Genomic DNA, 26,197 nt, shown 5'->3' with positions numbered 1-26,197 from the left:
ATTCTGTTTAATTCAAGTTTGTCAGACTGTCTGTACATTACCCTTATTCTTTTCACACTTAACATTACCAGTTCTTGGAAGGTACCTATTATCATTAATTACCATATAATTCTGAGGCCTCAATTGAAATATACACAAAGACATTGTAACTAACTCCTATTAAAAATTAACATCAAATTCTTGAAACAATTTTGTCTTCAAACACACATGAGGATATTTATATGTTTGCTTTCTCTTCCTTATTACAGGTGACAGATCTAAAATGTGTGCTGTACGATAATAATTAAATAATTTTCTCAATTAAACTTGTTCTTTTCTAATTTACCATTTGGTAGTAAAGTTTTCCTTACGCACATTTTAAGTAAATTCAATGGTTTATTTTTACTTACACTGAAACAGGAAATCAGGATTCCACAACCTTAGAACGTCATCCTAATTTCTGGCCTGTAAACAGCTTAATGTATTCCACGTACAAATAGCAAAAGTAGGTCATGCATTAAAGAAAGCACTTATTCCTATGCCAGCTTTTGTCCAATTTACTGGAAAGGTGACAAGTGAATAATTACCAGTATTCCCATTTGTAATGGCCCCAACTTTAAATGTTTCCACTTTTGATAGCCCAATCTTCTCCTCACGTTTTGAACTCCTGTCTGACACTATTTCTGTCACTTTTTTTTCACTCCTGTTTTCCACCAAGACTGGCTTTCGAGACGGTATGCAGTCTTCAACATTAACTGCAACAAATTAGATGCATTAATCTAACAATAATTGTGATGCATCACAGTCAAACTACATTAACTCAAATGCCAGAAATACAAGACACTTAACAAATCAAAGGGCTATGAATACATGATCTCTCCTCTGTGCCTCATACACATGTTTATGGTACGGTGATAAGAAATGACATTATTTTTACTTCTACTTTACTCTAATAATATATTTTAAGAGCTTCTTACCCTTCAGATGATGTTCTTCTGCTCCATTTAGTTCAGGCCTCTTGACAGGAACTTGACTTGTTGGTGGCAAGTTGTTTACAGTCTCGACCACAGCTGAACCTTCTGCACGATCAAGGACTCTAATCTCTAACCGGCCTGCTACTGGCTCCATAACATTTCCTTCATCTTCTTCTTCTTCCTCTTCCACCTCCTCATCTTCTTCTTTCTTTTCCTCCTGCATCTTCACCTGTATTTGAGGTTGGCTTGGTGTATTTTCAACAGGAACCATCTCTACTTTACTAACTGCAGAACTTCTGTCATTTTTCATCGTTGAGGAACATGAATTTAGGGCAATTGTCTGAAAACCCAAACGGCACATAATAATGTAGATGGTATAATCGAATCCATAAAATTATCGAACAAGTATTTACATCACCAACACCATTAAAGCTCACCAGTGAACTTCAACTTGAGTCACTTTAGTTCTGGTAGGTATTCATTTAGCATTAATGGTATAAGAGGATGATTGCATTTGATGAATTCAAAAACATTAGAAAGGAAGCTGTCACGGCCTATTTGAAGGCACAACCCTAGAATTTGCCCGGAGAGGTAGAAAAGAAGACGTATATTGACAAAGGTGTGCTTTAGACCACATACTGCTTTACATAACCTATTTAAATGAATATGACAGTAGCAATTAATGATAAATGCAACCTTATATTTGCTGTCATGCTTTTAAGGTACTCACATATTAATCATGAAATCTCTGGAAGTGATACATTACCAGAATAATGAATATGCAATCAGAAAACTCAATACATCATTTCCTTCAAACAGTTCAAATGACCACTGATAAATGGCATCATGAATAACAGCATCTTGGCAGAGAGACCTTCATCCCACCTCAAAAAATTTGAGCCTCCACCAAACTGGTATTACCAATTGTAGAGGTGTGGAATTGAAACAGTCTCTAATGGCATAAACTCCATTTCAAATTTCAGGGAAAATCTTATTAGCCATTGTCCCAGACAATGTATTTTGCTAAGATCCCCTTTTAAGTACAGTGAAACCTCTATCCATCGTTCCCGGAACTATCGTTTTCCCGGATGCATCGTCCGTTTTGTTCGGTCCCGAATACATCCCATATAAAATAATGTTACATTTTCCCGCTTCTATCGTTCCTCGAACTATCGTTTTATCGCATCGATCGTTCAAAAATCTTAGTCCCGCCCCACAATTTTCCCGCAATGATCGTTTCTGAGAATTTAAAATGCTGATTTTTGAGATAAATTAATACCGAAAGACGCACAATGTTTTTGGAATACACAGTAGCGGTAACCTGTTATGTCGCCCAACCAGCACAGATTCTTTTGGAATGAGGGTCAGCGGTGCAGGGGTGATAGTTGGAGTGAATGGCGGTGCCCATTGTCAGAAATTTTACGATTTTAATTTGGGTGCACTCATATTTCGTTCCAGCGATGCCAGATGGCATGTGCAGTGTGAATTTCTTCACAAATGCTTTTATTATAAGTACAAAGGAAAGGCGAGCGAAACTTTTTCATTCTTCTGGTTCATATCGTGTCTTCTACAGGTACGTTTCGTTGAGTTCGGCAGTAATAGTACTTCCATTTTTCCTGTTATAGTCCGCGAAGGTTGAGGGAGCGGTGAGGAAGAGGGAGAAACGACGAATGCGAGCCCGAACTTTGCCGAGTTTTGCCGAAGCACACGCTGCATTGGTAAAAGTGAAGTCGTTCTTTTATGCGCATAATATTAGTGAACGTGACGAAGAAAACATTTTGAACGTGGAAAGGGCTCTGTTTGGCCTAAAACGTAAAGTTTCGACAAACCAGTTGTCCATTAAAGACTTTTTGGTAAAAAGAAGTAACTTTGAAAGAGAAACATTGTTTTTTTTTTAAATTTTTAATGCTTTCCCGCATTCATCGTTTTTATTTCCCACCCCCGCCGAAAACGATGCATCGAGGTTTCACTGTATACCTTTTTATCCATGTAATGTCTGAAGCGTCTGCAGTGATTATGTTGCCATTTTGTTCACTTGCTGTTTTAGGTAATCAGTTTGAAATGTGCCGGGTCTTCTCGGACATATGACACCCACAAGCCTAATGGCAACTCAACAACTGCATTGTGTGTACGGATCATGCACACCTGAACATGAACCAGGCACGGTCATTGGGCTTAATTCTGTCCTAAAAATTGTTGACGCTACCATATACTATAACTTACAGGCAAGCTTGGACGCCTCTCACGTTCTTTCCGATGTTCAGCCTTGTCCTTCTCAGTCTGTGTCTGCCGTGTCGCTATGTTCCTCATCACATCCACTTCATACACTAATTCGTCAAATGCAGCCTGCTGCAACAATGGCGCTTCTAACCACGGCCTGCAATTGAAAGTTAATTCACATTACTCAAGCAACTTTCAAAATCTGTGATCTGCAGTGAGTACGGACATTAAAAACATGGAGTATTCGATGCTGACTCACAAGGTCATTGATTTAAATCTCACTTAGGGTTTCAGTGATGTACAAGGGGAATGCAGAAATATTTATTAACAGTTCTTCAAGGCAGTAGGCAATCTTGTCACCTACTACTTAAGTGAAAGCACTGAGGCATTATAACATCAGAGAAGGATTATCTAATAAATATTTGAAAAAGTTAGAAGCCTAAACATTTTCACAATTTATTTACTTTCACTTTGCAGCATCACACCCCTCCATAATCCACACATGGTCATAAAACAATGAAAATTGCAAACACATTTAATAAATACTCAGACTGGAAAGACAATATTTTCATTTCAGTCGGAACAGTCTTTAAGGGCAAAGCTTTGATAAAGTCACAATGACTTGGTATTCCTCAGAACAAACAAAATGATCTGAGGCCTGATAATTAAATCTACAAACTTTCTGAATGTGGCTTGTATGTAGATTTTTTTTATAAATTTCACTTCACTGCTGATATTCAAACCCATAGCCAATATCAGCCAAATTTGGAGGTTCTGCCATGGTTTGAAGCTCCATGCACAACAAATTTTCTGCTGAAAGATCCTGGAATGTGACTCACAGGAATGAGCAACCGAAGAACATTTCCTGGAGGTTAAATAAATAAATAAGTTCAGAATATCAGATACCAGTAACTATATTGTATCTGCTTCCTCCTGACACTGTTAACTCCCACCCAGGTTTTGTGCATGTTTTTTCATATTCATGTCATTGCTAAGATTCCTCAAGTTTAAAAAGACCTTCTACTTTCAGCTGAGGAATCTTCAGATATTATTCTGAGGCATGAGCAATCTCAGAAAATTAGTGAAATAAATACTCTAATAAATTAAGGCTATACATAAAATCAGGTAAAACTCAATCAACCCTTTTCACAAGTTCAGGTTGCAGGCATTTATATGGTCTTCAAATGTTCTAATGAGTTCTGGTCACTGTAAGTAATCATGTAATTCAGTTGTTCATAGATGGCTCCAACTACAAATTTATGAACAGCAAAAAAACGCAACTTCAAAAACCTCTGCTTCTGATACTGACTCATGTATGATGTGAAACCATTTTATAGAATGTACAATATGGAAAAGGCAGTTGGCCATATTTCTGTATATGTAGAGAAGCATTCAGATCAGAGGTGACTGGATTAACAACATGTATTCAGTCACATAATTTTGTTTTTCTCTTCTTAACTCTTCACTTTGACTACAAAAGAAACAAGAAGTACCTTCTGAAGTTTCTATTCATTGTGAAAATATTGTTCTCAAACCTGGAAAACAAAAGTTAATAAGGAATGCGGAAGACGTAAAGATGAAATTAATTTGTTAACAGTAAAGAACAGGAAATGCCTGTTCACATCAGCATTTGTTTCAAGAACTGTGAAAAGTTATTATTAATAATAACAATCTGTTGCATAACAGCCCTCTGAGAGCCAAAGCCGACTAGCTGGCTGCTGACCTCACGTCCACATGCCTAAGCAGAGGTGAACGATCATCCAACCAGATATAGGGTGACATGTGGTCAGCACGACGAACCCCCAGCCATTGCTAGTTTTCATGACGGGATTACGCTACCCATTGTAGCTCCCCAATTTCCACGCGATGCTGGGTTGACACCGGTCCCATACACTGGTCAAAAATCTCATGAGAAATTTCTTTCCCCGAGACTCGAACCAGCACGCATTCCATATCACCGGTCCAAATCATGATGCCTCAGACTGAGCGGCTACGGCGGGGGACGTGAAAAGTTATTAAATATTTCAAATAGTAGAGGTGACCTGATGTGACACTAACTTTGACATCAAAAACATATAAAAACAGTGCAATTCACTGAGTCATATCACAGCCAAAATTTAAGCGTTCAGACATTTACAGAGGACAGGTAAATAGATGTATTTGTTATTTACCTAATATGTCCCACTAACTGAGGTAAGCTCCAAGCACGCGGTAATATTCCCTGTAGCTCGACAAAACTCTCAATGCCTGTTATATTGAGGCAACGAAGATGTCCACCAGAAGAGGGTTTCAGATGTCCATTACTTGTGTTATCCACAGGTAATGTTTCATCATGGGCCTAGTAGAAAATAGGAATCCATCAAACTCACATAATATACAATGCTCTCCAGTTCACATGAAAAGTAAAAAGTTGAAGTTCAGTTTAAATTTAAAGAAATATCAATGGTAAATTTTCAATATACATTTGAAATGTTCATATGTACTTAATTATAGGATACAAAGGATGACATTAATCCACCCTATGCAAAGGACAGAGGAGGTTAGCTTGTGAATGAAACATGCTACAAAACTTGCAACTTAATGCATTAAACTTGACTTTCTGTGAATTTACATTACGCAAAGCACTGGTAACACACAAAAGGTGAAACACATTTGGAATTCCTACAGTATAAGAGTCCAAACAAGGATTCTCTACTGTATGTTCTGTTTTTACAACAAAAAATCCAGGTAATTTGGGCTATTTGTCAAATCCACACAACTGCAATGAGTGAACAAATAATTAGATTTATTAATGAAAAGCTTTGTTCTCTTAACACAGATTCATACAACATGGTTATGTTTAAAAAGCCTTGTTAATGTTATAGGCAGTTTAGAATACTGATAACTTCTTGAAACCTGGATACAGTATCTTACCTGAGGTGAATGTTGATGGCTGGGTTTCTCATGGCGCGAGTCCTCACTGATTCGAGACAATTCTGGTGGAACACGACTTACAGGAACATTGCATGCTGTTACTGTTGTTGCAGCTGCTGAAGCTAAGGTGATAGGTGGTGGGACTGGGTTAGATATCAGTTGCTGCACAGGCGCTGGTTTGTCGATAGCAGAAGTCTCGGGCACAGTCACAGTACCACCAGTATGGATGGGCTCCACTGGAAAAGCAGCCTAGGACAGAAATACAGCAACCATCAGAAACTACAATGAACACATGATTATACACCTTCATAGTGCTCCAGACCCTGATGTGTAATGCATTTGCTGATTTTCTGCAAGCACAGATTTTCAGGGAAGTGGGATAGCATTAATATTATTTCTGATGAAAATCCAGAAACATTTCAATTCTGAAAGATACTGAAATATAAAATACAATTATAAAACCACTGTTCATTAAATTCAAGCTATAGCTTCATTTAAAGAAGTGAAACTATCATTTGCAGTTTAGTAATAAGGTTAGCTTTAGTTACATGTTATTGTTTTCATTGTTAATCAGATTGTACACCAAGTAAAGCTGAACAAAAAAACAACAACAAAAAGAGAGAGAAGAGAATGCCCACAATAACAAATTCTGATTCACTCCGATTAAATACCTTCACATCCATTACTAGAGATATATTAAACAAATTTTTCAACTGCAACTAATAGAACAGTACAGACCCATTTATTTCTATTAATATTATAACAAAGATATACATAAGGCCTAAAATACACAATTGATAATGGCATCAGGGATTCACCCAGTAAAATATTTTAAGAAATAAGTAACAAGCAAGAATTCTGTCAAATTTGCTTGTATTCACTCTCATTATGTACATACACTGCGCAACAAAAGAGCTAAAAAACCAAAAGTGACGTAGGCAGACATCATGTTTCCAATTATTCACACTCTCATTATATTTATTCATATGTATATTTATTTATTCCAGATATCTATTAAGTGAAGACACCAGCATCTCTGCCCTAATTTGAAAAAAAAAAAAACATGAATTAATGTTAATAACTTTTCCAAGATGTGAGACCAAGTTCCATGACAAAAGAGAGACAAAGACTTACTTGGCTTTCTGTATTCCTTGGTAGACAAGTTGGTAGGGTAGGGGGCTAGCACTGATGAAATGAATACAACTGCAAGTTTGAGTCCTGATGTCAAATGTTTTCATTTAAAGCATATATTGTATTCACAGAAATACTCATTTAAACTGTGCAGTTATATATTATTCAACTAAATGTTTCAACATTTCTGTGTATAACTCCTATCAAGAGCAATTGGAAAAGAAAATATGTAAATTGTGATATTCAAAAGAGAATGTGCAACTGTTTTTGTTTGTGAAGCATATGCATTACCTGAACCTTTTGTTAAGAAGCAAAATGTATGTAGGATCTGAGGTTTTCAAAGTAGTGAGACTAAAGATGGTTGTCTCCTACCAGACTACATGGTGTAACAACCCAGAAGACAACCACCATCTTAAGCAAAAAGTAATCATCAGTATTTTATTTCACATTTTCCATGTTATTTGTGCTGCAATGGCGAGGCTAGAAGTGCAAGGGGAAGAAAGTACTTCTTTTATTTTTCTGTGATTTGTTTCTCAGTAATATTCCAATTTAAAGGTCTGATGTTTGAATCTGACTGTAGACAAACAATTTTATTTGCTTCATAAAGTAGACCTGTTACTTATACAAGATGTGAATTAGTATGTTAGCTCTTGAGAGGGTCATTTTCAAGACCTGACATTTTTAATAAGATGTCCAAAATCCCCAAGAGATTCAACAACAGCTCTCATTTGTCTTGGAACTGCCTTAATTAGAGGTTCAACATAACAATGAAAAAAAGAAACTTCCCTGTTAATCGACCTTATATTAACTTCAACGTGTGTTTCATTTGTTTCGTACAAGGTATTTTATGCTAAAGGTTGTAATAATGTTGGGACCTATCATGTTACAAGTATGTGGCAAACCCCACTACCATTGGTAAGGGGGAATACCTGTGAGGTGAGGGTGTGTCTGTGCTCAGGACTCTGCAGGTTCTCACCCTTCCACTCATTATCAGTCTCCTCCGAGTCGTCAAACTGCGACTTCCATTGTGATGCCAGCGTCAAACCTGCACATAACAACATAAAACTGTACCAGAAATGCCCTTTTATTATTCTTCAGATATACATAATTTTTCACCTCACTCCTGGTGCTGTCAAACAATGTAATGTAATGATAAGTAATCCTTGAGCATATCTAGGACATCCTGGGTTCAAATCTTGGTTTGATAAATCTGTAGCCTCCTCCTTACCAATTGTTTCCTTATTTCCGAACACTTGTGTTCAGTTGTTGATATGTTTACTTGAAAAGGTACTATGCTGTTTGAACAGCAACATCCTCTTGACTTTCATTTTGCATTCGGAATCTGCAATTGAGCAACTCACCTCCGCCTCCACGTGTGACCTGCTGCAAGGCTGAAACATTGTCATCATCTATCACAGCAAACTGTGTGATAGATGCATCACGATTGTTCAGCTTGCAACTAATTGGTCTTCGGGATGCATCTCCTGACGAGTGAAAACGCCGTATACGATGCTCTTTCACTCGTTCCTTCAACGGGTCTCGCTGTTCAGTGACTGGTGATGATCCCATTAAACCTGTCAGTAACACAGAAAGCATTGAATTAGCCATCTTCTGTGTCATGTTTAGTTGTGCGAAGATTAATTCAGTGGTAAAATATACAGCAAGCAATGGCAGTATACATATTCACTAATTTATATTGCTAAATGCAACTGTTTCCTGGTGTTAGGGGTAAGAAAGGAAGCCAAAGGGTACAGGAAATATCTTTGATACTCAGTTTGAAGGACTTAAATCAATGCAAATTACTTTACTGAATATCTCCTTACACAGTACCAAAGACAAATGTTCATATGTAACAGTAGGAATAACCATTTTATATCATGAAAATAAAAAACAGATAGGCAATGAGTGCATATAAAGACTGAAAACGGATGCTACTTTGTTTATATGGCTTGTAACATGAGAGTTTACAACAGTCCTGACTGGTTGATGTTTCATACAGTAACATTTTTTGATGCACTTAAGGTTAGTCTTCAGACATCAAATATAACCAGATCTTGTCATAACTTTCTTAATTTCAATGAGTGACATACTAGAAATAAATTGTTTGCTTCTTTACCTGTAACATGTCACTTCCTCCCTTTATAATATCCTATTGGATGCTACAAATTCAGTGGAATGTTATTACTGAAGTCCTCTGTTCAGCTATTTCTTTTCAAATCTGTTTCCAATGCCTTTCAATCCTTTACAGATAAATTCAGAGACATTTTTTATTAGCTGTACACAATCTGTTTCACGTGTGCACAAAGTAACAATCAAAAAATAGTTTGAATAAAGGAATGCTGAATATGAGTATACTTTTAATACTCGTTTCTTATATTCTCTAAAAAAGGGTGGAGGGTTCATGTTAAATGTCTTAGCCTAGGTAACAAACCTGGTTAGCAAGTGACTAACAGTACTTAACTGGCTAACAATGCATTTTATCTTATCAGTTCTGCAGTATTCCAGTGCATGGAACACCACTGAACCATGAAAACTTTGCACCAACTCTAAACAAAACTATAATCTCATTTCTGAAAGTTTGTGACGATGGTGCGTTGTTGAAGCAAACTGTTTTCTGGACATTATCCATCGTCCAAAATTAAATTAAATAAAATCCTGAGATAGGGATTAGCTCTATCAATTGCGCCTAACAGAGTAGGTTTTACCTGAAGACGGAGATAGACTTCCATCTCCGAAACGTCATGGTTTTATTGATTTTATATTATTTAATCTTGGACGATGGATATTGTCTAGAAAACAGTTTGCTTCAAAACTAAAATCTTAAATTCAATACAATATGAGAACAAAAATGGAAAGTGAGCAAAATGTGGGATAAAATTACAAGGCTGAAAATGTGGGAAAATAAATAAGGATGGATACTTTTATCTCAAAAATAATCAAGGAAGTGAATGACTGCTTCTTAAGTTACTTAATGACACAATTCAATGAGATGGAAATACAACTGTGAATGATAGTGAAGGGTCTGTATTGTATTAATGGCCCACATAAAGGCAATATTTCAAAATTTACTTGAGGAAAAAAAAACATGAAAACATCAGTCAGTACAGAACTTTCTGAATACAAGTCTACAATGTTACAGCTGCATAAACCTGTGTACTCTAGTGCAAAAAAAGCCAACGTAGGAAGAATCAGCACCAGCAGGGTTATGAATATAAAAAGAAGAAAAGAGACAGATGAAGAAGATACAAAGTTTGTAAAAATTGTTTTCAGCAGTAAAGACAAACTGTTGTTCCATACAGAAGACTAATTACCTACTTACATAAACATGGGAAAATACAACAGACATTTAATTTTAAACAGTGCAAAGTCTCATCTCAAAACGTGCTAAAACATCAGAAATAACGAGCAATTATACTATGAATTTCCTGAAATCACCTCCCTTTTGTAACATTAATGTGAAATCATTTACCCAGCAACTAATAATTGTAAACACTGATGTGTTACCTGCTTTAGCTGCTTCATATGAGTAGTAGGATCCATCAGGCTCTGTTGTGGCCTCTCGAACTCGGGGGCTCGGTAGCTCAGGGTTGTTGAGATCATGCAGCGTAGCGATCCGGTCCTTGTCATCCTCACCTATCTCATCCGCTCTCTGCTCCAGCTCACCAATTAGTTTACCCTACAACCAACAAGATCACAAATTCCACCGATTATTTTCTTAATCTTTGATGTACCATTTAAGATACTAGTGGTTCTAGCTGATGACCAGCATTTAACCTTTATTGTATGGGGTGAGGGAATTCGTATCCCTGTATTTCAGGGCAGCCAGCCAGACTTCAGCTGTACGTTTAATGGTTTAGCAGTTTGTTACCACAATGCACGGCCAGCTGGATCACACATAAGATGTGATGCAGGGAATATAAAGGAAGAATAAATACTCAAGAGGGCAGAATATCAAAAAACACGACACAAACAAAATGATTTCCTCTAAATACAACAAATTTTAAATGTCAATACATAATGGGAAAAATACTCTCCCAGTGCATGATCAGTGTGTGGTTAGCAAGGAATATTAAAGGTTAATGGAAACTACAGCTTTCATGAGACTAAGATTACACAATCTGTGTAACATAAGACAAATGACTCAAATTATCTTGATTCTTTAAGTGCCTGAAATGTATTTAAAAATTATTAGATGAGCTTCCTTGCATCTCTTACAGTACTGGTGCTCAATCTCTTAGGCAGGTGGGACACACTGGAAGACTTCTTGTGCTATGAGGGCTGCTGCATTCAAATATCCCCACAACCAACACAGAGCTGAATATTATGACAAAAATAACATACACTCACCATATTAATATGAATCTTGGGCCTACCTTTTCACCACAAGAGAATTTACGTTTGGTTCCAATTTTGAAATGCCAATTCACATCACATCATATATGTACACATTGGTGATTCATAAACAGATTTTGGTTTGGTTTCTTTCATACATAAAGTAGCCTATTCACTTGTATATGTGCTACAAAATATTAGCCAAATTTCATGTCAGCATATAGAACTCAGAGAATGAAGATACTAGTAAAGAACCATAAAAGGTAATTAAAGTTTCCTGGTTTAAAATGCTGCACAAAATCAAGCACTTACTGTAGTTCAATCAGTTACAGTTGCAGTATTTCTGGATCATCATTGCTAACAAAAAATAGAGAATGGGTTTTAAAAGATAAATACATTTGTAGCATGGCTACAAAAAGCCAGCAAATTTCATTTCAAAATTCTCAGCCAAGGAACCAATCACAACTACAACACAGACACTTGGAAAAGGAACATTCACTGTTCCATCCTTATGAAGCAACTCACAGGAAGATAAATGACACGAGCTAACATTCTCAAACTGTTTCTGAAATAGTTCCAGCTTCATTTCAGAAGTTGTAACAGCCCCAAACACATTAGAAATGAGTTTCTGTTGACTTGAAGTTAGGTATTTAATTCATTTATATGATGGTTTATATCACACAGCAATACCATTTCCCAAAGTCACTTTCCTCTTCAAGTTCCACCACCACTGTTTCTCATTCATGAGCATTTCTATTTCTAGCCTCAAAACTAAAAAGATATTTCAATACAGACCCACGACTCAGTCATCAAACTTCTTTATAGTGCAAGACATCCCCACATTCAGCATAAATTCCCAACAAAAAAGATTAAAATCGGTGGGAAGTCCATAAGATCAAATAAAATTCACAACCAACACAACATGTTCAGACTTCAAAGTTGTTCCACAAAGTAAATGTTGGTAAAGGATGCAGTGAAGTTTCATGCAAAATACATAACATACAGATACAAGATGGTATGTTCGATGAACATGTTACTGTACCACCATAACAGCACTTTAATTATTATTATTATTAAGTGTTCTGTCTTACGACAGGTCCATTGCTCTGCCCAAAAAGAGCTCTCCAGTTGTCCCTATTCTCGGCTTCTCGCTTTAATTCCTGGAACGTCATCTTCTTTCCTTGTTTAAGGTTGTCGGTTAGCTGTATCAGTCTTCTTCCCAGTCCTCTCTTTCCTTCAACCTGGCCTTCGGTGATATCACTCAGTAATCCATTCCTTCTCATAATATGTCCCAGCCAGTTAGCTTTCCTTCGTGTAATCGCCTGCAGAATGTTTCTTTGCTCGTTGACTCTCCTCAATACTTCTTCGTTAGAAAAAAATATAACACCAGAGAAAGATAGTACAAGGATTATGCTAGTACAAAACAAATTATACTTACATGAATTACCTAGTGTATTACCCTTCCCTCATCATTATACAAAACAACGTTGAAGAAAGTAAAATTTCAAATACTTTTCTTACTGCAAAAGGTGCCCATAAATTAAATTAACACATATGATAATGACTGAGAGACATGGCAGATTTATATATTTTGTACTTATTACCTGCAGATCCTGGACACAAGTTGCAGGTGCTGTAACAACACGTAGCCGACCGAACGTTGTCCCTGATTTGCGTGCCTGTTGCTGGTTTTGATTGGTGCCTGAAGTAGGCGTGCTTCCTGCCTTCTTGCCAGCATGCTGATGCTGCTGCGTGTCCGAATTGCTACGAGCAGATGCCATCACTGCATCACCCTCGTAATCCACCGCTTTATCAGCCGCAGGAGCGACAGGTGAAGGCGCGTGGTGATGATGGAGATGCGGATGTGTCTCTGGTGTGGGGTCCACCCCTGCCATCGAAACTGCTCGACGCTGTACAACCTGTTGTTTCTTTGGTGAGCCTGGTGATAGAGATTGGTTAGACATCTTTACAAATCAACAGATAAAGCAAACCACACATTGCTATATAACACAAGTCGATGTTCAGACAGGAAGTGTCTAGTTGTAGTTATGATTCAGCCTCAGGCAATAATAAATTCTTCGACCAATTATCTATCGCACAAAACAGCATTAAAAATGTACTAATGTTACACAGAATAATTTTGATTTTATGATGCAGTAATTTGGTATGCTGAATATCAAATGGGTTAGGTACAATACTGTTTCTGCTAAAATTATCAATATATCTGAGATTGTCATAAATGACCTATGTTATATATATATATATATAGGCAATCAGGAAAATCACCCAACAGCACTAGTGGTTAGTTACTATCCATTAGTGGGAACCATTATTTAACCCTTGTAGTTCCAGAGATGACTATGCTGACAGTAAAATGACTTGCACAACTGATCATCACTCTCTTAACTGTCCACAGTTTCTGACTACTATTAATACATATCTGCATATGGTGTAGGGTAGTAGAAGAAGATGTGTTTAATTCATAAATGTATTATAAAATGAAATTATAATTAACATTTTAAAGACTGAAACTGAGAAAGCTTAAATCCTTGTCTGAGTGACACTTCACACTCCGAAGTCTTTATGTTGACATAGTAGTAGGTGAAAATTCTAAATTCTGTCTATATAGTGTGTGTTTGTGGACCCTTTCTGGCGACCGTTTTATCCTACCTTATAAAGCTTTGTCAAAATAAAATTAGGCAAGACTTAGCATTTGCCAGAAGAGGGCTTGAAGGCTCACAAATGAGAAGAAAATAAACTTCATCCAAACACAAGACTATCAATTATTTATTCTCCCGCTCCTGATAATGCCTACAGTGCAAACGAAGATTCTATGACTTTTTTATTTCTCTGAAGGAGGAGAAACAGTACTTACGCTAATGCTGATTTGAGTCATACCACATATTTTACTAAGTTCATAATTTTAGATATTCAGCACTGTTGTATATCACAATGCAACAAAACAGTCTTTAAGGATGGAGCATTATCCACAATATAACTTATATCCATGGACAAGAAAACGTGTGGGTTATTTTCATACTTATTAATTAGAATACCAAAACTTTCCATTCTGAATGCTGAGTAAAATTGTTATTAGACATATGGTTCAAGTTGGACAGGACATTTAAAAATTTATATTATATTATGTGTGAAATACAAGGTGGTGTAGATTACACAAATCTGCAATACTTGTACGTAGACAAAACAACTCACCTTGCAAAAGTTGTGTGTTCGTATCCAGTGGCTGGTTTGAGGCTTGTGTAGCAGCCAGGGTAGCATTGCAATTCTTGTCTATAACTAGCTTGTCTCCTCGGTCTCGATTTGTCTCAGTCACCAGGGGGGATGTCGTTTCCTGATGGAGGTTGTGACATCGTCTTCGACACACACTTTCATAGTCAAGCTGCGCCTGCCAGTGCATACCACAATTAGCTGCCATCCTAGTACAGCATATTCACCAAGGAGATAACTGGTTAAAATTTTCTGTCTTTATTTTTGGGTGACGATATTGTGCTGTGTTGCCTTTGAAGACTATTAAATTTTCCCAAATGCTGTCAAATCAGCTCATGGAATCATCACACAAAACTAAAAAACACTATATTAAAACAAACCTCCATGAAAGCCATAAGACTAAGTATTCTATTAATAAGGAAATTTAATGTTGCTATGGAACTCTGAGGTTCATCAGCATAACCATAGAAGCCAACAATTAGACTGTCCTGAGTCAATTCAATATCATCCACATAATTATAACATATTTCCCTTAATCCCATTTTGATATTACCCTTCCTTTAACATCCCATCCTTCTGTGCAATTATCATTACTACACATCTTAATCACAGCTAATTTCTGGATTTAAACACCTTATGATAGTAGATGAAAAATACATAAAACTATAAGTTAGCCACAACTGTGGGTAGAATAAGTGGCCACCTTCATGCTCTAACAGCCCTTCATTTTGGGAAGAAAGATCCAGTATCCCAGAATAAGAGCTATATGTATCCCAGCATCATGGATGTAGTGGTGAAAAGACAACCCATTTCCAACGAGTGCAAGACAACAAAGGTCATTCTCTTTTACAGTAAACTCTCAATTATCCAAGGGAAGATTAACCAGCATCTATCACGTTTAAACAAAAATCAAAAATTAATTTAGAAGATCTGCAGTAAAAGTTAGAATGTTTAAAAAGAAAGGAATAAATATATCAATTACATATTTAAAGTATTAGCATAAATCAACTGTTGATAAAACCTGAATTTTATGACAACAGAATGTTATTACTGCCCACTGAAATCCTTTTTTTAAAATAGCTTGCATGTATTGTATTCAATTTTATATAGAATCCTTTCTGTTATTAGTAAATCTTTAAACATTTAAGTAACATATGTATATAAATAAACTTATATATTTGTTACATTTGCATGTTTATCTTCCACTTTTGTGGATTATATAGGGTTTTGATTATCCACAAAAATATATTTCCCAACAAATTGAGATAATCGAGAATCTACTATATAAAGAATTTCCTTCTTAAATTTTTAATCCATAAGTTACAGAACAATCCAAAAACTCTTGTACCAATAATAAACCGTAACAATACCAATCTGACCTCAAGTTCCCGTTTGTTGTCCGGCTCAATGTTCTCCTGGTTGTTGTCAAGGCTTGTAATGAGGTTGTCCTCCACAAGGTTGTCAGTTATGCGAGTAGCTCCCAGGATGCCAGTTACTGGTCGACTGAGTATGGCAGGTGACGTGGTGGCTGCAGGAGGTACCGCATTGTCTGTTACAGAAGTTACGTTCGGCACCTTTTCCCAGTCGTAGGGGTCCGATTCTTTAACTCCTCGACGCTTCATGCAGCGCTCAAACAGGCCGATCAACATCTGAAAAGAATTTAATTTTTTTTAGGACTATTATTGTTTAATTATATAAAAATCTATACACCTAATTCTGCAAAGTAATAGAAATTATGACTGGAAGCACCTACTGCGGTGTTCTGCTTCCATGTATTGTTTCTGTCCTGTGAATGCCGACGATATCCGGAAGTGAACATGTGGGGTTGGTGTTTGGCAAGACTGTCATATGGTGGAAAGCATTATTTCTTGGTCATAAAATTCCTTTATTAATGTAATATGAAAAAATAATAAAAGACACTCTCTCTCCAGACATTTCTGTAATAGTAAGGCAATGCTTAAAAGATCTAAAATAGCAATGGTTTTGCTGCCTAAATATGCACTAGTTAAATCACTATTTGTTATAAGAAGCCTGTAAAATTACTCTTTCAACTATGATACGGGCTTTCAATATTTAAAATACCTATGGCCTAACTCACCCTTATCAACTTATGGGCCACCATGAACAATTTATGAAAATTTTGTTGCAGTTTATTAAACATGATAGACAAACAGGTTTACATATTATTAATTTTTTTAACAAATTTGTTGATTTATAATTCTCATTAACTTCTCATTTACAATTACGCAGTTATTACATGGTAACTATTTTCTCATCATGCACAGTGATAAAATATTACAAAAATGTAAGAAAGATAGTAGGCAAAACTAGAAGACAGAAATAAAGAGGTAAGAAAAGCAGTCAATTTATACTATTTGACAATAAATTACAACAAAGTTTGTGGACAAAATATAATATTTTTTGGTTGGTAATGAGAAATTAATGAAAGGAGACAGCATAATCAAAACGGAAAATGAAGGCATATTGGAAAGAAGACTTGAAAAAACTGATGGAAGAAGCAAGTGGAAAGAAGAGACACAACTTAAAATTGCAATGACAGACAAGGACAGATATTTATCTCAAGTCTGACCCTCATTAAGAAGACAACGTAAGAAAGTGAAAGTCATGATGCTAATTTGTATAGGAACTGCCACTAACAAGAAGCAAGTGTAAGCTATTTGTGTTTCTTGTTTGTTCTATTTTTAAGTTTGGACTTCAATTGTCACCTGATGTGTTGAAGATTTAAAATTCCACTGCAGTGAAAATCGCTATACATCAATCAGCTGATCAACTGACTACTTTGTACCCAAGGTGATATCCACTTACAGCATAGTCAGGTTTGTCTGCATATTCTAGTGACTGTATGTGGTCCAGGAACTGTCGTAGGTCCGAAGGCAAGTGTTTCAACAGTAACCGATGATCATACTTCTCTTTCATTAGGCCAACCTGCAACCAAAAGGAACATATCAAAAGAATGTGTATAAGAATCATATGATCACATTTCTCTGTTAATTTGGACATTACTTGCCTGTTCCTTGTCTTTGATCTTCCTCCATGGCAACTGTCCATTCACAAACTCTACCAGCATGTAGAACAGAGACCACAAGTCGTCATGACGACCCATTTCCTGCAGCAATTCAAGAAACAACTGATTCAGTATCTAAATGATATCATGGACTTCATGAATATTAATACAAACATACAGAATAAGAGAGAAGTTTAGCTGAGGAGTATTTGCAACATGTAAATTTACGTGTCTGTGGAACTACGGGCATGTGAGTTTACAAGAGTAGAGAATATTTTAACTTGAAAACTTTTACTTTACAATAAAAATAGCATAAGTAACAATGACAATAAACAAACAATTATCTACGATGCCTAAAATCTAACACGAGGTCTTTCCAGAACAGTATATTTATCTGACTATTCAAGAATGTGCCATCAATAAACCTAAAGGTTCATTCTTGTAAGCACAAGACTCTGCCTTTCAACATGCATTGAGACATTTCAATCTAGTTTTCATCCTCATGGTGATAATTAATTTATTGTTTTACCTATGAGTGCTGCAAAATCAGTTCACCTGAACTTACAAAAATAATTACCCTAACAATAAACAATATATGAATATGAAGCACAAAGTTCCTCCTAAGTGGGCCAAAATGTTTCCACCCACTATCAGTATATGAACAATTGGTCATATCAAAAGATTTTAATTGTAAACAAAGTTCTTGAAGTTGAAATATAATCTATACAAAATGGTACCATTCACATTTATTTGAATTAGATCAGACTTAAATTTAAAGCTCAGTGGAGCAAAGTACAATGAGAACAGTATAACACTGACTTTGTTTTTGTGAGCATTAATGGAGGCATAGCGCACAGTGCCTCTGAAGCCCGCTGCAGCACGAGGGGCACGCACTTCTCCCGTAGCTGTCGTATACTGACGAGCCAGTCCAAAGTCCAACATGTATACTTTGCGAGCATTGTGTGGAAGCCGACCAACAGAAAAGTTTGACTGCAAATTACAATATGGATTACTTAATGTGGAAGCTGCTGGTTCACAGTACAACTATACTAGCAAGTAGGAGAGCAATAAGAACATTACATTAGTAGTTGTGATAAAAATTTGTCAGTGCCAGGGTAAAAGGGTATAAGTCCACAAATTACAACCAAAGTATGACTGCTACTTTATAGCCTATACTTCATACTACCTGGAGTACAGAAAAACTATAAATTCAGCCATACGTTCGTGTGTAAACTGTATAAACAGATTTCTATGAATATTTGGAAAAATGAATAAGCATGATCTGAGAGAACTTTCTGAAAACTGTTTTTCATTTTCTCAACTTCTAGGACTTATACCCTGATACTATCAAACTTTATTCCAACATTTCAGCAATTCATGGCCAGCACCATTAGATTTTTAATTCCAATAATCATACAGTAATCCTCAAACATCTCCATTTCATAGATGGTTGTCTTCTGGGTTGTAGCACTGGAAGTCTGCCAGTGCTTCAGAGGTCCTTACTGCCTCCATCATCAGAGCAATGAGTAAGCCACACGTGTGGAATCAGTTTGAGACATAGCAGCCAATCCGTTAAGGCAGAACCTTGATCGGTGGACAAGGAAGAAGGGGTTTAGGATTGGGCGAGGCCCGGGAGTCAATAAGAGAGGGGGGAATACTACAGCATGACCAGAAGGAGGGGAAAGGATATGCAAGAGAGAGAAGTTAAAGGAAATGGCCCTTATAAGAGTCCTTCAGGGTCTGACAGGTGGGTCACCAGACATAAAGTAGTGCAGGTAGACGTGATGATGACGGGGATAGAATAGAATAACGTGAGAGATCAGTGAGGGCCGATTGGTGTCCTGAAAAGGACAGTGGTGTCCTAATGGCCAGGTTGGGACTGACAATGCTGAATTGGAGGCCGTGAGGACCTCTGAAACAACTGTCTTCATTTTCTGGGCTAAAGCAGCAATGCTGGAAAGTGGAGGGATGCTTGGAGACTACCTATTAGCTCGTACCTTTCACCCTCATTCCTCATCTCTGGCCCCCTCTCAGCCTTCCCTTCTTCTAAACCTACATAAATCCATCCACCTCCCAGTATTGCCACTTCAGCCCTGAAGAAGGACAGAGTACATTTCTCCCAAACATTAGCATCCACCTACATGTCTACATGGCACAAAATTCATAACAACAACCACACCATCATCATCATCATCATCATCATCATCATCCATAATGAAAAATTCATATCTAAAAAAAGTCAGACATGTTACAACTGGGATAACATGGCAAGTTCATTTCTTTAAGCATAATTTACCAGAGATTATTCTATACCAAGTTTTAATATACCCTGAACCTGAACGAAAAGGGCACAACTAGCACTAGTATTGTTTAATGATGTTGCAGGCACTTTTACCATAGCTGTACATACGCCACAGAGCACATCTAGGACCAAGATATTGAACACAGATAAACTTGTACAGATTTGTGTTTGAAACTTACAGGCTTAATGTCCCTGTGTAGGAAGCCAACTTGGTGGATGGAGTCTATTGCACGGAGAATCTGCAAGCCAAGACGGAGTGTGGTGGAAAGAGAGAAAGCGCCACGGGGTTGGGCCCTGCGGAGTTCAGCCAGATTCTTCCCCTGCAGCTGCATCACTACATAGTTGAATCGGTCATTGCGGCCACAGCCGATGAAGCGACATACATGTTCCTTTCCTGAACGTAACAGGTCACAACAACACGTAAGTCTGTCACTAGCTTGTTCCATCGAAATAACGAATACAAGGGTTAACACACAGAATTTCAGGGGTTGTTATCACTGCTAACAGTCACCACTCACTTCCACCCTGTCATTTACGATTAAGTCTCAGATTCAACATCATTAAAGTCTGCCACAGACAAGATGCTGAGCTGAAGATGGCCGTCTTCTGGGTTGTAGCACTGTATAGACTGGTAGAAGTTTACCAACGTTTTAGAGGTAACTGTAATGAATCATCATCCTGATGATGGAAGCAGCAAGTATCTCTATAACACAGGTAAACTTATACCAGACTACACGGTGCTACAACCCAGAATACAGCAATCTTCGTAATCTTAATATTTTCCTCTTATCTCTTCAGTCCTTTACTTTATTGTTATTTCCTCAGACTTAGAGAACTAAATTGCACAAATTACAAAATAACTGGCATAATTATTCCTATTAGATATATATCTTACATTGTTCTGAAAAGTTCACAGAATAACAATTTTTTTAAAATTAAAGTGAACAAACATTCCTTGAATTTATTATTTTCTTAGTGTAATAATGAATCCCATTTCTCTTTGTACTGTTATTTCCAGATATTCAAAATTTCAACCATGTACTATGACTGTTGCAGATTTTGGTGTTGTGATTAGCTCATACATTTACTTTATCTATATTTAATTTCATGCCAATTTCTTCGGTAACCTGTAAAGGAATTTCTACATTAAACCAACATGGAAAAACAATCCATGATTTATTTACTTGTACAATAAAATGTCTTGTATTTTAGGTACAGTAAGCTTCAAGAGCAACACACTATGTTTTGTCTCAGTATTACAGAAATACAAAAAATGGTATGCAATCAGGTATCATGTGAGTATCTTGCTTACAATATGAACAAAATTCCAAACAATTAAAACATATTGGGTCTACCGGGATATCTTTAACGTTGAATTTGTTTCTAAGTTGCTGGACATGTCAGATATAAAAACAATAAGAATCCTAAGAAAAAATAAGTAACAGCAGACAGACCTCAGCTTGTAATCTTTCTACTTGGGGATGGACATGGGACTACCAATTCTCATCATCTAATACTTCTTTGTTACAAAATTTGGCAGATTGGTTGTACAACTGAGGCAAAACCTTGGAATGAGATGTGCACGTTGTTGAACAGCAAATATAAACTATGCTTTCCAAACAATTCAACGTACTTTATCTAAAGAATCATTTAAATGGTTTACAAATTTTGGGATAAATATACTATTGTTTTGTGCTACAGAGCTGTGATAATGATAGCAACAATAAAATCTTTCAAAGGCATCTGAACTTACCTTGCAACTTCTTCAGTACGGCAACCTCCATCTTCAGTACCTGTTTGGGCTGTCGAGCTGATTCTACCTTCAGAGCTACTTGCTCTTTGGTCACGAGGTCTAGCCCTTCATAGATCTCTCCAAACCCTCCACCTCCTATCTTACGAACCTATGCAGAGACACATACAAGCAACCAGTAGAGCACAATTACTAGTAATACAAAGTCATAGCATGTGTCATAGTGGTCATATAGCTCAGTCAGTATAGTGACTAGCTACGGGCTGGACGACCGGGGTTCGATCCCCGATGGGGGCAGGATTTTTCCTCTAGCCTCTGCGTCCAGACCGGCTCTGGGGCCCACCCAGCCTCCTCTACAATGGGTACCGGGGTCCTTTCCCGGGGGTAAAGCCGGCCGGGGCGTGATGCTGACCACTCACCCCCATCTAGTGCCGAGGTCAAGGAAGAGAGGAGCTATACCTCCTCTCACCCCAAACGCCTACATGGCGTATAGTGGGACAAACTTTACTTTACTTTACTTACATAGTGGTCATACTGTGAAATGGCTGACATTATGAAATAATGTACATGTACCAAGCTCTACATAGGAGCCGGGATAGCTCAGTCAGTATAGTGACTGGCTAAGGGCTGGACGACCGGGGTTCGATCCCCGACGGGCAGAGGATTTTTCCTCTAGTCTCTGCGTCCAGACCAGCTCTGGGGCCCACCCAGCCTCCTGTCCAATGGGTGCCGGGATCCTTTCCCGGGGGTAAAGCACGGCCGGGGCGTGATGCTGACCACTCATCCCCATCTGGTGCCGAGGTCAAGAAATAGTAGTTGCTATACCTCTACTCCCCTGAAATGACCTACATGGCGTATAGTGGGACAGCTTTACTTTTTACCAAGCTCTACATGAAATTTATAAAATGTTTACATTTTCAAGAACACCAGTATGTGGCAGGACCACTGGAATCACTATATTCTTTGAGGAAGAGACTACTTTGAAGGGAATTAACTTGTATATGAGTTCCCATCAGCTAGTGCGCAACAAAGGAACGAACTGGTTACCCAGCAGCCCTGAGGATGAGAACAGAGATTGTTCTCGAAACGTCGGCAGGAGATATGGTTTATTCACCTATCAGCCACCTGATGCAGCTTGTAGCCCAAGTCTTTCATCACAATGTTTTTTTCTTTATTATTATGTTACCAATGATTATTGTGCCATTATATACACACACAAAACCATATTTATGTATATGTATGTTAAAAATTATTTATGACAAATTATCATATGTAAGTCTGCAAGAAAGTTCTTATTTGTGACTTTAACATAAATTATGCAAAATGTGCATTTCACAAATTTCTGATGCGCAGTTATACCTTGAACATGAAACACATGTCCAAATTATAAATAAAAAAAATGCATTGTGTGTGTGTGTGTTAATCAGTAAGATTATACAAGTATCTTGTTAAGTAAATTCCTCCAAATCATAATTAATTTCTCTCAGACTTATTCTAGGCCACGTGTTTGTTCATTTTCTATTGCCATCTTATCATTCAAGTCACTTCCTTGTGGATCAATCTTCATTAGATGAAGTCTATTCATCATATGACTCATTAAAGCTAACACATGTCAAAATTGGACAACCAGTTCAAAGGTGTGTCAGTCTGTATGTAAATTGTTCTGCTGGCCTTGAGCCAGCAACCAACACTTAATGTGTAATGCCAGTTGAAACAGAAGAACACAGAATGAGTCACTACCAGTCACACTTGCATAATCTCATCTCTCAAAAGAGGAAGTTCTTTGATAATGATACTTTGGGTGCGACAGTCACGAATACCAGACAGCAGAATGTACTATGCATATTCATCACAGCTAGATTCAGAGGACTGGTTCTTACAGAACTGTGACCATTACAGTTGAGTTGTCATTGATTTCTCCCACATTTGTTGCCCCCAACTTAGTCTCTAGTAATCTGCAGAGTGGGCATAAGCTCAGCACCAGACTCCATCCCAACCTAGTTCAAGCCTGTTTACATCCCCATAACACAAGTAACGACACCCTTGAATACGAGTAACATGCCATGCATAACCAAAGGGAAATTATCACAGTTGGTTAGCGTACTTACAACACATTTCCTTAATCCATTCGAACACTATTCTCCCATCTCCATATTAAACTTTAAAGCAGATACTTTCTAAGAGATTTCCCAATGAAATTTCTGCATGAATTTCTCATTCCCATCATCTGGGCTTCGTGTCCGGCCAAATGTAACTTTCTTCATTCAACTACTACATCAACAGTGGGAGAACTGTATACACCACAAAAATTCCTCATTATAGTCACATAATGCTTTACATACATGTCATTAAGCTTACTGTGTTCAAATAAAAAATATATTATAAATGGCAACATAACCTAAACTGGCAGGAATCATTTTACTAACTCCATGTCATTTTGTTTTCCCTGAGAACTTGATAGTTATTCAGTTAGTCAGGAAATTCTATTTTTATGTCATCCAAATGATCACAACCACATTCACAAAATCCTGCCCTTAAAGAATATATTGTGTCACCTCACTCTAATTTACATATTCACAACGTATTTCTGGAAGATTTTGTTTACTGTTATATACACCTATATCTCCCACACAGTCCACCCTTCTGAGGCTTTCATCACTCCGCTTGTCATGCAATGGAACATCAATCCACTACTTTCTTCACTGAAAGAATTTTTACACGGAATTTTCGAGTGATTACTCAGAATACCGCCAATGGAGGCATTGAAGTGCTGCAAGAACATATATAAGCTCTCAGTTTCAAGTTCACATATCTGTATTTTTATTTAATAAATATAGAATAATCAGTTGGCTCCACGATAATTGTCTCCCACATCCTTAACTTGATCAGCTGTTTTACAGTTAGCCCAGACTCGACTAAAGTCTGCCTGGAGATCCAAATACCCATTTTACAAAAATGCATGAGACCTTGGTAAGGTTTAACAAGCTCCAATGTACTGTCTAACCTTCTGGTAGGTTCAGAGATCAGTTTTTAACGTTGAATAACGTTCATAAAATCACGGAAACTCTAAGATTAAGGTAACGCTGGTGTGTAACTTCTTCAAACGCCAATAACTCGAGACCTATGCAAGATAGAGAATATAAACCTATATGTAAATTAAAGAGTAAATAAAGGGCTTTTTCTACATGATGTTTTCTTTATTCTATAATGCATATTTTACACATTGTTGAAATAATTACCCAAAACATGTAATAACTATACCCTCGTTCCTTAACTTCAACAGCTTGCCAGGCCTAAAGCGTAAGAGTTAGATCTGGACATATTGCGAGTGAAATACGTAAATAAACACGAGTTTTTCAAATTTGCAAACAGATTTCAGCTAACTCTTACGGTTTGGGAGTTTTGGCCACTTATTTGGTAACAAAAAACGGTTCTAGAGTGTGAGTGTGTTGAGTACATGACACAACACATTGTTAAGCTGTCGGCGGATGACGTCACGTATAGATAAGATGTAAAGGTATACATTAATGTGTAAATAAAATTTTATTTAAGTACAAATATACTTCTACAGTTAAACGTTATTCAACGTTAACTAGGGAACCGTGGTTCCACTGTTAGTTTTTTATGATAAACTACAATAAAGAAGTCAAACTCACCACTTTCCAGCGTTCTTTGACCACGTGGCCAGGCTGAAGCAGATCTTCGCTTGTCATGGTGATGTTATTGTTCTGATCTGTTGATTCGTCCCCTACATGGTGCAGTGGGGCCTCTTGCTTCCTGAAACAGAGAAATATGGGAACATTACAGAACAAGATTTTCAGAATGTTATATAAGAAAATTAACTTGTTACTCATGACAATTATGGACTGAAAAGGTGAAAATGTAAGATACGAGAACAGTAGTAATTGCTTCATCTTACAGCAGACAAAGATTTTTACAGTCATAAAATTTCCTTTTACTTACCTTAAATACTAAAGACATATATTTTCAATCATACACAAAAGGGATCAATTATCTTGTTAACACTATATATATTGATACCATTCTGAAGCTGATACTGTGATAATTTGTTTTAATTTCCACTACCACAGACAATAAATATGGCAGAACATCCAAAATATAGGTAGAATGAGTAACATTAAGGTTAAATATACAATTTCTAATGCTGTACGTAAGTTCTATTCTGTTGCTCTGTTGTAAATTTTATTTTTATATTCACAATTTAAGCTTTCCATTCAGTCCAGTCAAAACAAAATTTCTGGAGCAAGAATTAACCATGTCATTAAATGACAATGAAACTGAAAAAATTATCAATCTAGAGCAGTGGTATTCAACCTTTTTTG

The 26,197-nt window shown here is 37.0% G+C and overlaps 2 protein-coding genes and 1 long non-coding RNA gene across 6 annotated transcripts in view; 1 reads left to right on the top strand and 2 right to left on the bottom strand.

Annotated features, from left to right (window-relative positions):
• The window catches only part of Asator (tau-tubulin kinase asator), a 92,025-nt gene that overhangs the window by 11,752 nt on the left and 54,076 nt on the right, over positions 1-26,197 (bottom strand). For 2 of the 4 annotated variants that reach the window (XM_022073367.2, XM_022073364.2), the window contains exons 1-17: positions 25,511-25,625; positions 21,858-22,005; positions 20,284-20,498; positions 18,622-18,792; positions 17,806-17,904; positions 17,604-17,723; positions 16,157-16,426; positions 14,763-14,955; positions 13,154-13,488; positions 10,722-10,893; positions 8,579-8,791; positions 8,147-8,262; positions 6,087-6,335; positions 5,345-5,511; positions 3,177-3,330; positions 957-1,293; positions 567-734 (exon numbers count right to left, since the gene is read on the bottom strand). In XM_022073367.2, the coding sequence (XP_021929059.2) occupies positions 567-734; positions 957-1,293; positions 3,177-3,330; positions 5,345-5,511; positions 6,087-6,335; positions 8,147-8,262; positions 8,579-8,791; positions 10,722-10,893; positions 13,154-13,488; positions 14,763-14,955; positions 16,157-16,426; positions 17,604-17,723; positions 17,806-17,904; positions 18,622-18,792; positions 20,284-20,498; positions 21,858-22,005; positions 25,511-25,567 (3,184 nt within the window). In that variant the 5' untranslated portion in view covers positions 25,568-25,625. Of the gene's footprint in view, positions 1-566; positions 735-956; positions 1,294-3,176; positions 3,331-5,344; positions 5,512-6,086; positions 6,336-8,146; positions 8,263-8,578; positions 8,792-10,721; positions 10,894-13,153; positions 13,489-14,762; positions 14,956-16,156; positions 16,427-17,603; positions 17,724-17,805; positions 17,905-18,621; positions 18,793-20,283; positions 20,499-21,857; positions 22,006-25,510; positions 25,632-26,197 lie in introns of those variants that run through there. The other 2 variants (XM_022073362.2, XM_022073365.2) reach the window with 2 other exon arrangements.
• Positions 1,994-26,197, top strand: part of LOC147871152 (uncharacterized) — a 299,440-nt gene continuing 275,236 nt past the window's right edge. The window contains exon 1 of the long non-coding RNA XR_015532643.1: positions 1,994-2,924. This is a non-coding gene — a long non-coding RNA (uncharacterized LOC147871152). The remainder of the gene's footprint in view (positions 2,925-26,197) is intronic.
• Positions 25,527-26,197, bottom strand: part of LOC110834328 (GDP-D-glucose phosphorylase 1) — a 77,086-nt gene continuing 76,415 nt past the window's right edge. The window contains exon 7 of the mRNA XM_087340670.1: positions 25,527-25,631. Coding sequence (XP_087196796.1) covers positions 25,603-25,631 — 29 coding nt within the window. The 3' untranslated portion in view covers positions 25,527-25,602. The remainder of the gene's footprint in view (positions 25,632-26,197) is intronic.

This window comes from Zootermopsis nevadensis, unplaced genomic scaffold, assembly GCF_977971745.1.
Source record: "Zootermopsis nevadensis isolate Lab colony 2312 unplaced genomic scaffold, Znev_1.0 Znev_ptg000061l, whole genome shotgun sequence".
NCBI classification, from domain to species: domain Eukaryota; kingdom Metazoa; phylum Arthropoda; class Insecta; order Blattodea; family Termopsidae; genus Zootermopsis; species Zootermopsis nevadensis.
This window is presented reverse-complemented; position numbering and strand designations above follow the sequence as displayed.